This window comes from Mustela lutreola, chromosome 7 (genome assembly GCF_030435805.1).
Source record: "Mustela lutreola isolate mMusLut2 chromosome 7, mMusLut2.pri, whole genome shotgun sequence".
Taxonomy (NCBI): Eukaryota; Metazoa; Chordata; class Mammalia; order Carnivora; family Mustelidae; genus Mustela; species Mustela lutreola.
Window position 1 is genome coordinate 50,330,676 of NC_081296.1, and position 17,508 is coordinate 50,348,183.

General features: G+C 41.4%; 1 protein-coding gene across 1 annotated transcript; it reads right to left on the minus strand.

Annotated features, from left to right (window-relative positions):
• Positions 1 to 8,892: 8,892 nt before the first annotated feature.
• On the minus strand, positions 8,893 to 12,806 carry RPS27L (ribosomal protein S27 like). The gene is made up of 4 exons (XM_059180721.1): positions 12,690 to 12,806; positions 11,679 to 11,787; positions 10,854 to 10,964; positions 8,893 to 9,089 (listed from the first exon to the last, which is right to left on the minus strand). The coding sequence occupies exons 1-4, from the start codon at positions 12,693 to 12,695 to the stop codon at positions 9,061 to 9,063; spliced, it is 255 nt and encodes an 84-aa protein (XP_059036704.1). The 5' UTR covers positions 12,696 to 12,806; the 3' UTR covers positions 8,893 to 9,060.
• Positions 12,807 to 17,508: the final 4,702 nt, after the last annotated feature.

Below are 17,508 nucleotides of genomic sequence, written 5' to 3' on the forward strand. Positions count from 1 at the left end.
AAATTACCTCGTGGTTTCCAAGGCTCAGTAGCTTGACTAGGTGAATCTGATACCATTCTCTAATGAAGTTGCAGACAAGATGTTGTGATCGTCTAAAGGCTTCTCTGAGGCTGGAGGACATGCTTCTAAAGTGGCTTACTCACTTGACTGGTGGCAAGTATCAGTCCTCTGGCTTGTGAGTAGCAAGAGGTCTCAGTTTCCCTCCATGTGGGCCTATCTGTAGGACTGCTTCAGTACCTCAGTGTCACGTTAATTGGCTTTTCCCAGAGCAAGTGATTCAAGAGACATTGAGAAAGGGAGGGAGGCCAGGAAGGAGAGCCATGAGCCAGGCAGAAGCCAATGTTTTTGATAACCTAGCCTCAGAGATTACATACCATCACATTTGCTGTATTCTCTAGCTTTCACAGACCAACCCTGATAACAATCTTGGAGGGATTACACCGGGTATGAATATCAGGAGGTGGGGATCATTGGGGGTCATCTACCATGGTCTGACCTCTGGTCCCTAGTGATTAATGTCCTTCCTACCTCCTCCCAAGTTTTCCAGAAATTTCATTCCATTATAGTATCAGCTCAAAACTATCACGGAAGTCTAGGTGTAGATGAAGTTCCTGGGGGTAGTTCCATAAGTATAGTTCCTCTTTATCTGAAGACCTGTGAACTAAAGACAAGTTACCTGCTCCCACATGGGCAATATACAGCAGGCAGCATACAATGGCACAACATAATGCAGTTACTGCTATGGACCCTATGGGGGGAAATGGAAGACACATTCTTGCAATTCTGAAATCCAACCAAACACAGGTTGGCAGCTCCTTGGTTGGTACTCAGGGCCTGGGGATAATTCTTGGCTCTTGGGCTATATTCTCCGGCTCACAGTTCTACCCTCTGACTTATTATTTTTTCATGAAAGGTAGCAGGTGTTTGTAGCTGAGTGGTTTTCCCAGCCTGCTTTCTGCTTATATAAATTTGGAGGTTCAAAGGCCTCTTTTGTATTCTGTCTCTCCTTTCAGTTTGAGTAGTGTTCCTGCCCATACAATTTGTTTAAACTTGGTAAGTATTCTACAGATATTGGGGGCCATGTTAGTAAACAAAAGGCATACCACCAAATGTCTTCAAAGAAGGCCCTTCTGTAACTTAGGATTCTGCTGGGACAATTGGAGAAAAAATGTTGTTTCTAATAAACCCTGTTGTTTATATAGCTCTCTGAGATATCATCTTGGTTCTTTTCAGCAGTCAAATGATTTTAGTCAGACCCTTGGTTTCATTTAAAATTTTTAATATTTATTTATTTTATAGAAAGCAAGCATGTGTGAGTGCAGGGAAGGGCATTGGGAGAGAGAAACTTAAGCAGCCTCCTCACTGAGCTTGGAGCCCAACGTGGGGCTGATCTCACCACCCTGAGATCATGACCTGAGTCAGATGTTTAACCAACTGTGCCACCCAAGCACCCCTTCAGCTTCATTTTAGAAAATGTTTTCCTGGAAGTGCCCTCAATTTTATCTTTGCCCTGAAGCCATTTTGGTTTCATTCACCATCCAGAGATTCTGGGAATTTTCTAAACCATCCAGTATTCTTTTTGTCTAGTAGTCCTTCCTTTAGCTTATATCTCTCATGTATTTTGATATAAGCAGTAGGAAGAAGCTAGGAGACACATTCAACACTGGACATCTCAGCTGGATCACCCAGTTCATTGGGCACAAGTTTTACTTTTCCTGTCCCTGCAGGCAACAGTGTTGCTAAACTTTCTAACACTACAAAATTCCTTTTCCTCCAATTTCCAGTAAGATCTTCCTTACTCTCATTTAAGTCCACACCTGCAGCCTCTGGAAAGGCCATCATACTTCTGAACAGTTTCTTCAAGGCTCCTGGGGCTTTCAGTAAGACTTCAAAAGACTTCACTCCAACTTCTAACCACTGCTCTGTTCCAAAATCACTCCCATATTTTAGGTTTTGGTTAGAACCTCACTCTACTTCCAGGTAACAAATCTGTAATGTAAAAAATACATATTTCAGATATAATTCAAAACTCATATACCTTAAAGTGTACAACTCAGTAGTTTTTAGTATAGCCACAAGGTGTATATCCATTCCAAAAAAACCAATATTCTACCCATTAGTCTTGCTTCCTGTGCCTTTCTCCTTCAAGACTCTGGAAACCACCAGCCTACTTTCTGTCTCTTTGGATTTGCCTATTATGGACATTTTGTATCAACAGAATCCTACAATATGTGGCCCTTTGTGTCTGGCTTCTTTCATTTGGTATAGTGTGCATCAGTAATCTATTGTGTAACAAATTATCCCATCTCACAATTTCTGTGTTTCATAAGTTTGGAAGCAGCTTAGCTGAATTGCTCTAACTCAAGGTCTCTCCAAGATTTGCAGACAGAGTGTCAGTCATCTAAAGGCTGGAAGATCTTATTTTAATATGGTTCACCCAAGGGCTATAGGTAAGAGGCCTCCATTGCTGACTTAATGACTGTCCTATAACTTCCTCCAAATTGAGTAATTGAAGAGAGAACAAGGCAAATATCACAATGTCTTCTGTAAGTTAGCCTTGAAAGTTATACACCATCACTTACACGAAATTCTCGTGATCACACAGACCTGCGCTGATTCAGTGTACGAGACTGGCTCCACAGATGGCTTGTTAGAGTGTTGACATCTGAGGAAATTTTGTTGTAACAGCCTTGGATGAGTGTAGTGGAGATTACACTGAATTCAGGAAAATTCAAGAAGAAACCAAAGTTTTTCTACACTCTACTAAAGGAGGGGTTTTCTATATTTCTGAACCCTAAACCTGTTCTTCACTTTCTGCTTTGATCTATAAAGGTAGATGGATGGGCAATTCTGAGTTGGTTGAAGTGTAGAGAAAGCAGCTCCCTAAAACAGATCTGCTTCATCTCCTCTGATTTCTTTCTGGCTTCTGATCTCTATGTCTTCTATTTGTATTTGTCAAAGTTTTCTATCTGTGCCATTTTTTTTTATTAAAGATTTTATTTATTTATTTGACAGAGATCTCAAGTAGTGGAGAGGCAGGCAGAGAGAGAGAAAGAGAGAGAGGAGGAAGCAGGCTCCCCACTGAGCAGAGAGCCTGATGCAGGGCTTGATCCCAGAACCCTGAGATCATGACCTTAGCCAAAGGCAGAGGCCTCAACCCACTGAACCACCCAGGCACCTCTCATCTGTGCCATTTTTTATAAACATAAAAAGGTCATTCCTCCCTTTAATTTATTAGATTAAATTTAATATTTAAATTTTAAAATATGTTTTGACTAAAAATAAAAATGTTTCTGATAGTGAAAGAACCATGGTTCTAATTTGATCATGTGATATCAGTATAAGCTTTGAACTTTTGTGTAGACCACAGAGTGAACTGCTTGGAAGCTCCAGAGAGGGGATCTTTAAATTGGGAGAAAAGGATGAGGCAAGAGCATGATCTAGGTGTTGGGGAGAAGTGCACTGTGACTAAATTATAGGTGTGGGAGAGTCCACAGAGTGTGAAGATCCCCATGAATTTAGTGAATGTGTATTATGAACAAGGCACTTGCCTTCATTGTTTTTCATCTTTTTTAGGATTCTTGAAGCTCTGAGAAGAAATGGGAACTTTTTCAGAAAATAAGATGATATGCAAATGTCAGGGATTTACAGACCCTAGATTAGGAATTCCCGTTTCAGGTATTTCTGCCGTGATAACTTCTTTTCTCACTTAATATTGTGAGAAATTGTACTGATAAATTCACATATCTCTCAAAGTAGTATCTCGATGTGGCTGATCCTTAATATTAGGGGAAAGAACGTGGCACAAGTTTCTTGTGTTTGGATTTTGGGGGGGGGGGTTGTTTTGTTTTGTTTTTTTACCCCTGTAATTTACAAGTTGCCAAGGCTGTCATTAGCTACAAATGATTTGCTTTACCTCCCTGTATCATACTGTTCTTTTATTTTGTGAAATTAAAAAGAAAATGCCAGAAAGCACAAAAGATTCACATGGCAGATGCTCAATATAGTCTCAATACCCTAAAATGTTAACATTTAGTTACATTTCTTCATTAAAAAATAATAAATATAGCATAAAAGATAAAGCTTAAGACCCCTTTCACTGCCACCCAAAGTTCCAGTCCCTTTTGCCTTTTAGGCAGCGGCTATCAGGAGTTGGCATATACCCTTCCAATTCCCTGTTTAATTCTCTCATAGCCATGTATGTATCCATATCTAATAATAGTATTAATTTGTATTATTTACAGCCATACAAATAGCATCATAGTATACATGCTTTCTACATTCCCTTTTTAAGTTTAACATTATTTTGTGGTCTGGTCAGTGTATTTTAGCTGCTATAAAATACTACGTTTATGACTATTTCATACCGTTTTCTTATTGACAATTTTTTTTAATAGGCATTGCTGTAAGGAACATCCTTTTTTTGGTTGAACCATATGAAATTGTTTTTTTAGGTCAAAAATATTTGAGTAGGGACAATTTTTTGTGGTTGAACATAATTCTGTTGTTGTATGCCAACAGTAACTTATAATTTTGGACTATACGGTGAATGGGAAATGGTACCTGATTGTTTCTACTTGCATTTACCTATTGGTAAAGTTAGACTGTTTTCATATGCTCATTAGCCATTTTGATTTCTTCTAATGTAGATTTCCCACCTATATTCTGTGCTCATCTGGAATAGGGGAAATGAATACAGCATTTCTTTAAGTATTTATTGTGGACATGTTAATGGACCAGGAAATGAGTAACCTCGAAGTACTCCCAAAGTGTGGTAGTTTTCCAATGGCCATAAATTCCCCTTGTTCCATTGTGTGTACTCCTTTGTAATGTGCTTTTACCTTTCTTCCAAGCCAAAGATGGAATCTATTTCTCTACTCTCTTCAATCTAGGCTGGCCTTGTGACTTGCTTTGACCTATAGAATGTGGTGGAAATAATGTTGTGTAAGTTCTAGACGTAGTCTTTAAGAGCCCTTCCAGCTTCTCCCCTGAGAATACTGCCCCAAAACCTTGTTTAAAAAAAAAAAAAAAAAAAAAAAAAGCCAGATTAGTTTACTGGGGCATGGGAGGCCACACAAAGGAGAACCGAGATGCCCTAGCTGACAGCCAGCACCCACTGCCAGACCTGTGACTAAAGCCGTGTAGACCTTACAGTCCAGTAAGCCTCTTGCTCAATGCGGCTGCTTGAGTGAGCCCAAGTGAAACCAACCCACAGAATCATGAGAAAAAATAAATCACCATTAGTTTAAGTCATTAAATCTGGGGGTGGCTTGCTTTGTAGCAGTAGTTAACGTAACGGTGCTCACAAGTATCTGGTTGGCTCACTTGGTAGAGTGTGTGACTCTTGGTCTCAGTGATGTGAGCTTGAACCCCATGTTGAGTGTAGAAACTACTTAAAAGTAAAATCTCTTTTATAAAATAATTGTGTGGTAGCGAGATGGGTAAATAATTTAGGAGAGAAAAAGAGAACTTTGAAGTACTTGATTTTTAATGGTATCCTTTTTTATTTAAAAAAATGTTATTAACAAAGTGCTTATTATGTGTTACACATTGTGCTAAGCACTTTGTATATTATCTAATTTTATCTTCAAAACAACCATATTAAGTAGAAGTTATTCTTTATGATTTTATTTATTTATTTGAGAGGGAGAGAGAGAACAAGAAGCGGAAGGTCAGAGGGAGAAGTAGACTCCCTGCCCAGCGGGAGCCCGAAGCAGATTCAATCCTGGGACTCTAGAGTCATGACCTGAGCCGAAGGCAGTCACTTAACCAACTGAGCTACCCAGGCGCCCAAGTAGAAATTATTCTTATCTTGCTGGAGGTCATACAACCATTACCATTGGAATGGATTAAAGAATGAATAACCTCATATTTTCAGAATCTCTGTTTTCAAATCTGGGATAGCATTTTAAAATTTGGTTTTCTGTGATAGGCAGAACAGTGGCCCCCTACAGATGTCCTAATTCCCAGAACCTGTGAATAGGTTACCTTACTTAGCAAAAGGAACACTGCAGATGTCATTAAAGTGAAGATCCTGGATAGGGAGATTGTCCTGGATTTTCTGGGTAAGCCCAATGTAATCACAAGCATCCTTGTAAGAGGAAAGTAGGGGTACCTGGGTGGCTTAGTTGGTTGGGCATCTGACTGTATTTTGGCTCAGGTCGTGATCTCAAGGTCCTGGGGTTGACCCCCAGGTCAGGCTCTGTGCTGAGTGGGGAGTCTGAAGGATTTCTCGCCCTCTTCTCCTGCCCCTCCCCCTGCTCACACGTGCAATCTCTCTCTCAAAAATAAGTAAATCTTTAAAAAAAAAAATAATAGGAGGAAGATAGAGTCAGAAGAGATGTGAAGACACAAGACACTAGAGGTAGGACGATGTAGTCCACAGATCAAGGGATGCAGGCAGCTTCTATAAACTGAGAAAGAAAGGAAATAGATCTTCTCCTAGAGCCCCCAGAAGGAGCATAGCCACACCAACACCTTGATTTTTAGCCATTTTGGACTTAAAAAAAGAGAAAAATCATATATATGTGTTGTACCTAGAATATATAATAATTCTTTTTTTGAATATGTAAGAATTCTTATGATTCAATAAAACCCAACCCTATTAAAAATGGGCAAAGGATCTGAGTAGACATTTCTCCAGAGAAGAAATATGAATAGCCAGTAAACACATAAAAAGATAATCAACATAATTAATCATCAGGGAAAGGAAAATCAAAATCAAAGTGAAATAGCTCTTCACCCATACCAAAATGGCTATGATCCAAAAGACTGACAAGACCAAATGTTGGAGGAGGGGCACCTGGGTGGCTCAGTGGGTTAAACCTCTATCTTCCGCTCGGGTCGTGATTTCAGGGTCCTGGGATCGAACCCCGCATCGGGCTCTCTGCTCAGCAGGAAGCCTACTTCTCCCTCTCTCTCTGCCTACTTGTGACCTCTGTCTGTCAAATAAATAAAATAAAATAAAATAAACTGTTGGTGACGAAGTGGAAAAATTGTAACCCTTGTGTATTACTAGTCAGAATGTAAGATGGTGCAGCCTCTTTGGAAAATAGGCAATTCCTCAAAAAGTTAAACACAGGATTATTATAACCTCGCAATTCTACTTCTAGGTGTATTACCCAAGAGAATTTAAAATGTCTACATAAAAAAGTGTTTGGGGGGTGCCTGGCTGGCTCAGTGGATTAAGACTCTGCCTTCAGCTCAGGTCATGATCTCAGGGTCCTGGGATTGAGCCCCACATCAGGCTCTCTGCTCAGCAGGGTGTCTGTTTCCCCTTCTCTCTCTCTCTCTCTGCCTACTTGTGATCTGTGTGTCAAATAAATTTTTAAAAAGTTAAGAAAAAAGTGTACATACATGTTTGAAGTAGCCAGAAAGTGAAAACTCACTGTCCATCAACTGATGGGTAAATAAAATGTATATTCTTATGACAGATATTATTCAGTCATAAAAAGGAATGAAGTGTGATGGCCATCTTAAATATTATGCTAAGTCAAAGAAGCCAGACACAAAAGGACACATATTACATGACCCCATTTACATAAAATGTCCAGAATAGGCAAACTGATGGAGACAGAAAGCCTATTATTGGTTGCTAGGAGCTGGGAAGAGGAAAGGGGAGAGAATGCTAATGAATATGGAGTTTCCTTATGAAGTAATGAAAACAGTCTGGGATAACAGTAGTGATGGTTTACACAACCTGTGAATATACTAAAAATCACTGCATTTTACATTGTAAAAGGTTGAATTTTATGACACCTACATTATATGAATAAGAGCAAGAGCAGGAATAAGAACAAGATCAAGAACAAGAAGAATCTTTACTGATGATTTCCAGGAACACCAGGTAAGAAAACCATTTGTCATCTGATCAGGCCAGAAGCCAAGATTTCCATTTTCATTTTCAGTTATCTTTATGTAACCGGATTTTCTACTTATAGACATAGAAGTTTTCCTTTAAAAAGATGTTTACAGGGGCGCCTGGGTGGCTCAGTGGGTTAGGGCCTCTGCCTTTGGCTCAGGTCATGATCTCAGGGTCCTGGGATTGAGCCCCGCATTGGGCTCTAGGCCAACGGGGAAATTTTCAGGTTATTTGCCCTCTAAGTTAGTTATCATAGGTTTTGCTCCTTTCCATATCCATAGCCTGCCATCCCCACTGGTTCTTCTTGGGGCCAAGGTTCCAAAACTATGCAAGCTAAAGTGAGTTGGGGCACCATAGCAAAAACACTGATACTTGATACCTTTTGTATAGGACGCCTAATTCCAGTCCCAGGTAGTTCTGTTACATTACATGGTACCACGTTCCTTTTGATGATGTCATATCTTTGTGAAGCTGGGTTTGGGGACATTGCTGTGATAAAAAACAAGTACACCAGAGCCACTCAACACACATCTGTAGTCAGGAGTGCTCATGTGTCTGGACCAGAGAATTCCATGTCATCTGCCATTCTCAGCCAGTATATCCTGGCTACTCCCAATGCCTCCTCTCAAGTTGCCTACCCCAAAAAGTGCTTCCTACCATTCAGACCCCAGCTGCAGTTATCTACTAAATTATGCAATATGTTAAGGCCACATAAATCCAAGGCATTACACTGTAATTACTGTGTAATTATACTGATTGTTAACTGCATTAAATATGTACTTCTGGACATGTGTTTCCATAGTTACAATGGCAAAACTGTATTTAGAATTACCAAATAATGGACTTCTTTCCACTTTTTAATTATTTAACCCATTCACAGCAATTTGGAAAAGGTCTGATAATCAAATATTTATAGTTTCTACTCCTGAGACAGATCAGAATACACTTTTTTAAATGCTTATAACGAATCCACAGACACAGTATATATAAACATATAGCATATTCACACACACTAAAGATAAAAAGGGGAATTTGCCCATAATCAAAACTTTATTGAAAAACTGACACCAAAATAGGAGATCACTGTTGTAAACCTTACAAAATTAAACGTAATTACATATCTTGGTAGATTTACTGGAATTACTGAACTGATAAGGCTTTCTGCGATAGAACACAAATTCAAGAGGTTGTGTGGATCATTAGTGTTGCTTTCTTCTAAATGAACACCCTGCAAAGGAATCATGAGAACATGTTAAACACAAGTGTACACCATCTCTGCTATAGTTTTAATGACAAAAAGTATGTTTTCGGTAAAAAAACAAAACGAAGTTTTAGGAATATTAGAACAATATTCACATACAGGTTATTTATCCTTTTATGCCAGAAATTTACTATAATAAGTCTTGTATATTTGAATTTATTCTGATGTGACTATAACTGTTATTCCTGCTTCTCAAACGCTGTATTAGAGTCTATAAACCATGAGCCTAAATTCAACAGTTAAAACTTTAATGCAAGCTGTCAGGAAATGTAATCTTAATTTTTAGGAATTATTCTGAATTACTTTCCTAAGAAACTGATTTTGATTAGAATTCTCTTCAAATCTATTAGGAAAACAATAATACCCTATTAGTCATCCATGGGCACAAAACTCCAAGACACAAAGGCTGAAAACATCTTGCAAGTATGCTTTTGAGAGCAATGCTGCACTTAAATATCATATGCCAACTCTGTACTTACATCTCACCAGGACACACAAAACAGATCTTGGATTCACTGCCAAATCTACTTATAACTCTTCTGGTGAGAACATGGAATTTACAACACCCCTAAAATTCACAAGCAAACTTCAAGTATCATTATGAATCATTATAAATCTATAAGTACTACTATGGAAAACAATATACATAATTACTATTTTTTTCTTAATGCACAAAAGTGAAAGAGGAATTAAAATGGGATTTTTAGAGGCACCTAGCTGGCTCAGTCCGTAGAGCATGTGACTCCTGATCTTGGGGTATTAAGTTTGAGCCTCGCATTGAGTGTAGAGATTACTTAAAAATAAAATCTTTTTAAAAAATAAATAAAATGGGAATTTTATTTAACAATTAAGTAGATGCTCTGACAAATCAAACTGCTGGCATTTTGATTGATACCTTAGTTATCTGTTGCCTAGCTAGCAATGATAAAAACTCTTTAGCCAAATGTGTGAAATACATATAAAGCAAAATATTTACAAGAGAATTTTAAAAATTTATGGGTTTGGGGGCGCCTGGGTGGCTCAGTGGGTTAAAGCCTCTGCTTTCAGCTCAGGTCATGATCCCAGGGTCCCACATCGGGCTCTCTGCTCAGCAGGGAGCCTGCTTCCCCCGTCTCTCTCTGCCTCTCTGCCTAATTGTGATCTCTCTCTGTCAAATAAATAAATAAAATCTTAAAAAAACAAAAACTAAAAATTTAAAAATTTATGGGTTTGAAAATCCATTATGTCCTATTGTATGTACTTATTCTTTTGCTCCATTTGGGCTTACATTTAATATTCCAAATTAAGCAAACTAAATAACTACAGAGAATTAGGTGTTCCAAACTAAGAAAAACAAGTTCAATGCTTTGCGAAATTAAAGGCATAAACTTACCCATCTGAGCAGAGCACTCTTTACTGAAAGCATACAACTAATGGTACTAATGAATTTAAGATTTCTTTTAAACTGGCTTTTAATAAAGGCAGATATTTAGGGACGCCTGGGTGGCTCAGTTGGTTAAGCAGCTGCCTTCGGCTCAGGTCATGATCCCAGCGTCCTGGGATCGAGTCCCGCATCGGGCTCCTTGCTCCGCGGGGAGCCTGCTTCTCCCTCTGACTCTGCCTTCCACTCTATCTGCCTGTGCTCACTCTCGCTCGCTCTCTCTCTGACAAATAAATTAAAAAAAAAAAAAAAAGGCAAATATTTATAATAATAAAACATCAGCACTGGGTTAGAAAATGCCAAATGAATACCCTCTGTGAGTCTGGCCTTTCCTCCCGTTGGCTGGCACAGCACTGTTGAACAGCCTACACAAAGAACCACCGTCTGAGCATGGCTGAAAACCGTGGTAATCTTGTAGCAACCTAGAAAAAGGGCAATGTTAAAAGTGAGAAGCAGAAGAAAATAAAGCCTATTGTTCACCAGAGTTCTAGCAAAGACCTTGTAAAAGATGAAGAACTTGAGTGCTGTGCAATAGCAAGCCACATATTTAACTTAAACTTTTCGAGTCATCACATTAAGAAAAAAGTTTTAAAAGAGCCAACAGGTGAAGTTAATAATGTATTTTATTGAACTCAGTATTTCCAAAGTATTATTACCATTTCAGCATGTAAGCAATATGGTTTTTATGTGTGTGATATTAAAAATTGGTATTAAAAATCCAGTGTATATTTTATACTTAAAAAGTATTTCCCACTGGGACAAGCCACATTTCAAGTGCTCAGTAGCTACATACAGCTAATGGCCACACACTGGGCAGCACAGCTTAACAGTAAAGCATCAACATACTTTTCACCGCATCATGAAAAAACTGATGATCAGAACAGTTTAATGACTTAGTAAGTCGAATGTCACCTCCCCTTTGGAGTCTCAACCACCACCCCCTCCCACCCACGAAGTTTCTACAATGGTTTGGGTAGTTCCTTAGGAAAATGTCCCTTTTGACATTTCCAATTCTGTGATCCCACTTCTACTCAACACAAAGTCCTAACATTTGTAGCTATCTAAACATAACACACCACACTAGCAATCCCTTTAGAAATTTTCCTTGGGAAAGGAATTAAGATTTGAAATTTTACCTGGGCATTTTACATCCATAAAATAGGAATTTGGGCTTTGCACTAGCCGTTTCTTTTTATGTTTTTTCTTCTCCTCTTCCAAGGACGGGTGTAGTAAATCTCTAGCCAACTGAATAAAAAAGCATATTATTATCGCTAGAAGGAATCCACAGTTCTGGCCGATTTAACCGTATGTGAAAGATACATGCAAAACAAGGAATACCAGTCACACTCGGCAGATGCAACACGCCAGATGTTATTTATTCAGCCTGTTCAGCAACTTTAATCAGGACTTTTTACAATGCTCGTGTTCTCCAAGTCCCGGTAAAGGAACTCTATGACGATCAAGCAGCATATGGTACGGTTAATCCCGCTCTTCTTTATTCAGCGGAGTACTAGTCTCCGATAAACACACTGTGGTGCTAAGAACTTGACCCCAGCCCTGCGCCAACCGAGGGCAGAAATCGCTGAGGCAGACCCGAGAGTGCCAGCGCTGGGGTGATTTCTGCCCCCTGCCCCCGGGGTTCAACATCTGATCTGACAGGAACTCTGCGTGGCTGAAGCGTGACTGCCCTGACGGAGTTAACATGCCAGGCAACTGCGAAAACAGTTTTTTAAAAAGGAAACCAGCCGAAAACCGCTTCCGAGAGGGGGCGAGAACCAACCAGCGCAAGAAAAGCAAAAAGACTCCAAAGACTGCAGTCTCACGGGCGCCCACCAAAACCCCAAATTGATATTTTGGGTGTCACCCGAGGAGCTGCCCCCTCCTAGTCACTGAGTCCAGACTTGAGCCCAGGGCGGCCCCGCTCCACGCCCGCTCCACGCCCAGAATAGGGCCCGACACGCCGCGCTGCCCGGGCAAGTCCCAACAAGTCCCCCACGCGCGGAGGAGCTGCGCGGCTCGTAGCTACCGAGCCGTGTTCGACAGAGACCTCTCCCCCGGCCCGCCGAGGCGCCGGGCTAACCCACCCCCGGGACCCTCCCGACACAGAAGCCCGACACAAACGGAAAGCCAGAAAGTAAACAACTCACAGGCATGTTGAACCTTTCGCAATCCCGGCCAGTCCAGATCTCTAAGGCGACACCTCTAGCGAGCAGCACGCGATCTGGAGAGCGGCATCAACTTCCGGGATAGAGGAGGCGGGGCGGGCGGGCCCGTCCGCTCTAGGCGCTCCTCTCGGTGGTGGGGTCAGCCTCGGCCGGGGCCGGAGATTCCCGGCCACGGGGGTACATGGGGGTCGCGTAGTTACGAAAGCTTGGACCGCGCGCGGCTCCGGGGCTCCCGGGAGAGGGCCGCTGGCCCCTGGGCTCTGCCTCGGACAAGTGGTGCCCGGGGCGAGGCTTAGGCGGTGTGGCCGGCCTGGGAAGCCGCCTGGGGCTTAGGTTGCGGAGAACGGATTGCCCTTGGCCACCCCAGCCCGGCGGCGGCGTAGCGGAACCCGGGGAGCCCCGTCGGGCGGTCCCTCCACGGTCTCGGCCGGCGGACCCCCAGCTCTGCGACGGTTCTGCGGAGCCGCAGGTGTCCGCTCGTTTGTTGAAACTGTAGCATTAATCAAAACTATTAATCCGTGTCCGCGAAATTATGAAAGTTTTGTATACTTGTACATCCAGCTTTCAAGGGACCGGTTAAGTTCGGGGAAGGCGGCTCTGCCTTGGGTTTGCATCGCCCTGAGAAAGTTTTTAAGCACCGGATTCGCTACCGAGCTTAGTTCACCGCTCGACTCCTTCATGCCTCTGAGAATTATACTTTACAGAGCGGACAACTCTGACCTGGAAAAAAAGGCACGGAGAGCCACACTTGAAAATATTTTTGATGAGGACGAGCTTGAGGGATGGGTGTGAGGGAATATGATCAAAGGCTAGGAAACCAGGCTCTCTCTGACAAATAAATAAATAATACCTTTAGACAAAGCGTAAGAGACTCTTAATCTCAGAAAACAAACTGAGATTTGCTGGAATGGAGGGGAATGGGAGAGATGGAGAGGCTGGGTGATGGACCCTGGGGAGGGTATGTGCTATGGTGAGCCCTGTGAATTGTGTAAGACTGTTGAATCACAGACCTGCACCCCTGAAACAAATAATACATTAGATCTTAATTTTAAAAAAATAATAAAAGCTAGGAAACCAGGGAAATGCTTGACCAGAAGAATGTCCTAGATAACATTCTCCATCACCTTTTATTTCACACATTTTGGGAAATGCAGAAAAAAATGAAGAAAATTAAACACTTTTGACAATTTAACCTATAACCTTCCAAACATTTTTTATTTACTTGCATATAGGTTTGTTGGGAGTTTGGGTTTTATATATCATCTTGTACATATTCTTTTGTAGACTTGATTTCCCCCCCCACTACTTCTAATGAACCATGTTATTATGTATTTTCCTAGATTATGACTTTTAATGAGCACATAGAATTCATTCTATGAATATATATCCTCCTTTCATCTGTACACTAAAGTGGACATTGGGTTTGGGTTTTTTAATATTTTGTATTTTAAATATGACAAAATATTAAATATTTTGAAGATAAGTATATGGAATAATACAATAATGTGTCAGAATAATGACCCCCCTCCAAAGACTTCAATGGCCTAATCCCCAGGACCTATTCATGGCAACTGGAATTAGGGTTGTTAATTAGCTAATTAGAAGTATTATCTGGGTAGGCCCAGATCACAAGGGTGATCTCAAAGTAATCAGAAGGGTCCTTAAAAGTGGAAGAGAAAGACAGAAAATGAAGACTTAGAGAAAAAGATTCAGGGATGAAAGAAAGGTCTGAGAGATGCTGTGTTGCTGGATGTGAAGATGGAAGAAGTGGGGCCAGAGCCATAGAACGTGGGCAGCCTGTAGAAGCTAGAAATGGACTCTGACCTGGAGTTTCCTGAAGAAACACCGTCCTTCCAGCCCCTCAGTTGTAACCCAGAAGAACCCAGGTCAGACTTTGAACTATAGAACTGTGAGATGAGAAATTTATGTTGTTTTAAGCTGCTAAATTTGTGGTAATTTGTTACAGTTGGAAACAAATGCAATAATGAAAACCCATGTAGCCAGTCCCCAACTCTGTCAAGTCTGACCATTCAATACTGCCTCTCTCAAGGATTTGTCATTTTAAAAATAATACTGTAGTAAATACTCTTGTCAGTAAGTCTCTAGGCACACCCTTGATTATTTCCTTAAGATAAATTCCTAGAGGGGGCTCAGTCGGTAAAAGGTCTGCCTTCCATTCAGGTCATGATCCCAGGGTTCTGGGATTGAGTCCTGCATCAGGCACCCTGCTCAGTGGAAAGAATGCTTCTTCCTCTTCCACTGCCCTCTCCTCTGCTTGTGCTAGCTCTCTCTCTCGCTCTCACTCTTTAAAAAGAGATAAATTCTCCCTCTAAAAAAAAAAAAAAATCTTTAAAAAAAGATAAATTCCTGAGTCAAAAGTTATGTATATTTTAGGTTTTATAATATAAACTGACAAATTACACTCCAGAAAAATCAAACCAATTTACATTCTAATTGTTGTTGTTGTTGTTGTTTTAAATTGTATTTATTTGTCAGAGATGGGGGGGTGGAGAGAGCAAGCACAAGCAGGGTTAGCAGCAGGCAAAGGGAGGGAAAAAGCTCCCCTCTGAGCAAGAAGTCTGATGAGGGACTCCATGCAAGGAGTCCAGAATAACGACTGGGGCAGAAGGCACACACCCAATCCACTGAGCCACCCAGGCACTCTTATCTTTCAGTTGTAAAAGTTTGAGAATGCCCTCTTTCTTTGTACCTTTGACAATAGTGATATTATGTTGTTCCTGACGTCAGTCAATCCTGAAGAACTGTATGGTATTTTATCATATTTTACTGTTATTTTAATTAATATTTTTCATGAACTTATTAGTGCCCAGCATATTTCTATTGAGATGATCATCCATTACTTCCTTATGTATCCTCGTTGGTTTTTTTTTTTAATTAGGTAGGCTCCACGCCCAATGTGGGGCTTGAAATCAAGACCCTAAGATTAAGAGTCACATACTCTACCGAATTAGCCAGTCAGGCACCAGCCCCCAGTTATGTATTCTTTCATATTAAGGCCATTAACCCGTATGTGATTACATATGCTGCAAATATTTTTTCCCAACTTGTTATTTCCTATTAACTGTATCCTATTTATGGGGTGATTTTAAAACTATACAGAATTTTTAAATTTCACATACATATATTTCAGACCTATTGGTGTTTCCTTTTTTGCATTTGTGTTTTGACAAGCCTTTGCCACCTTAGCATCCGCTAAACTTTCTGCGCATTCTTTTGTTATGATATTTATCCTTTAACTTCTTGGTACTTGATGCGTAGTCTCAGAACACTTTCCAATGATCACGTTTAATTACTGCTTCAGTTCCTTACTGATGCCCGGGGCGGTGTCGAAACGCTCAACATCTAGGACGCTATACCAGCAGAAGGAATAAAACTGAAGGTCAGGGAGACCTGGGCTCTATAACTCTGCCTCCTCCTCCAAAGCTCAGTGTCACCTACAGTGTCCTCAGGTCCTTGCAATGCTGGCGGAAAAACGGACCTGGAGTCACTTTGCCTTTGACAGCCCGCTTTCAGGGATCTCATGGAAGGATCTCGCAGAAGGATCTTCCACTGGCGCCCCCACGAACCATGAAGTGCCCGCGGGAGTTCTGTGTGCTGCTGAGAACTTCCCCGCTGTTCTATCTGGCCACGTGTGAGAAGGTACATTGTTATCTCCAGTTGTGCACCAGCCGCCTTCACCTGCGAAGTGTGCAGCCATCTCTGCTCCCTTCCGCCTTCATCAACTTCAGACATTGGGAAAGCTGACAGGTGTTCCAGCTAAGCCAGGAGCTTAACTGGTGCTAAATTTCAGGCTAACCCAAACCTGTTCTAAATAGCTCAGAGACCTATTTGCCTCTGGGCTGGCGTGCCTACCTCAGGCTTGTGCCTTTCTTCTCCCAGAAAGGTGGTCGGAAATTTAGTTGTAAGAAATTCAGGGTGTGGGGTGGAGCCCCAAAGATAACTTTTTGCACTCCTGCCTAAGTATTGTTCTGAGAGACTCAGAGAAATCTGTGTCATCAGCAAACTCTATAACAAGGCTGCATTCTTTTTCTCTTCCTCTGTGGTTCATTTGTTTGTTGTCAAGAATCAAAGCATGTGTGGCTTATTCTCACGTTCCTGAAATCAACGGCAACTGCTGAAAGCCTGCCTCTTCTCTGCCCCCTAGTTCTCCGCAAGGTCACAACCTTTGTCCCAAAAGCTGCGTTGTCAGGTTGAAATCCATCTGCCACTCATGAAGATGTCTGACACGCTCAGGTAAACTCCCATCTATAAGGGGTAAGAGTCTCAGGTGTAAACGCTGTTGTCCTGTTTTTTTCTTTTCCATGCCAACGTAATTTCTGACTGAAGCTGAGCCAACTGGGGTGGTACTTTAGGCTGGATGTTTGTGCCCCCCTGAAATCCATATGTTGACTCTTAACCCCCCAGGGTGATGGTATTGAGCAGTGAGGCTTTTGAGAGGTGGTTAGATCCTCAGGGTAGAGCCCTCATGAGTGAAATTAGTGCCATTATGGAAAAGGCCCCAGAGTGCTCCCTCACTCCTTCTACCCTTTAAGGATACAGTGATAAGACTTCTATCTGTGAGTTAGGAAGTGGGCTCCAAATGGGCCCACACTATTGATCTTGGACTTGCCACCCTCCAGAACTGTGAGAAATAAATGTCTGTATTTAAGTCACTCGGTCTATAGTGTTTTGTTAAAATAGCCTGGACACACGAAGCAGGCTGGCCTGGTGGAAAATGTCACCTCATTCTTGGAGACTGTGCTGGGTTTTCTCCATGTGTCCCTCACCTGATCTGCTCTCC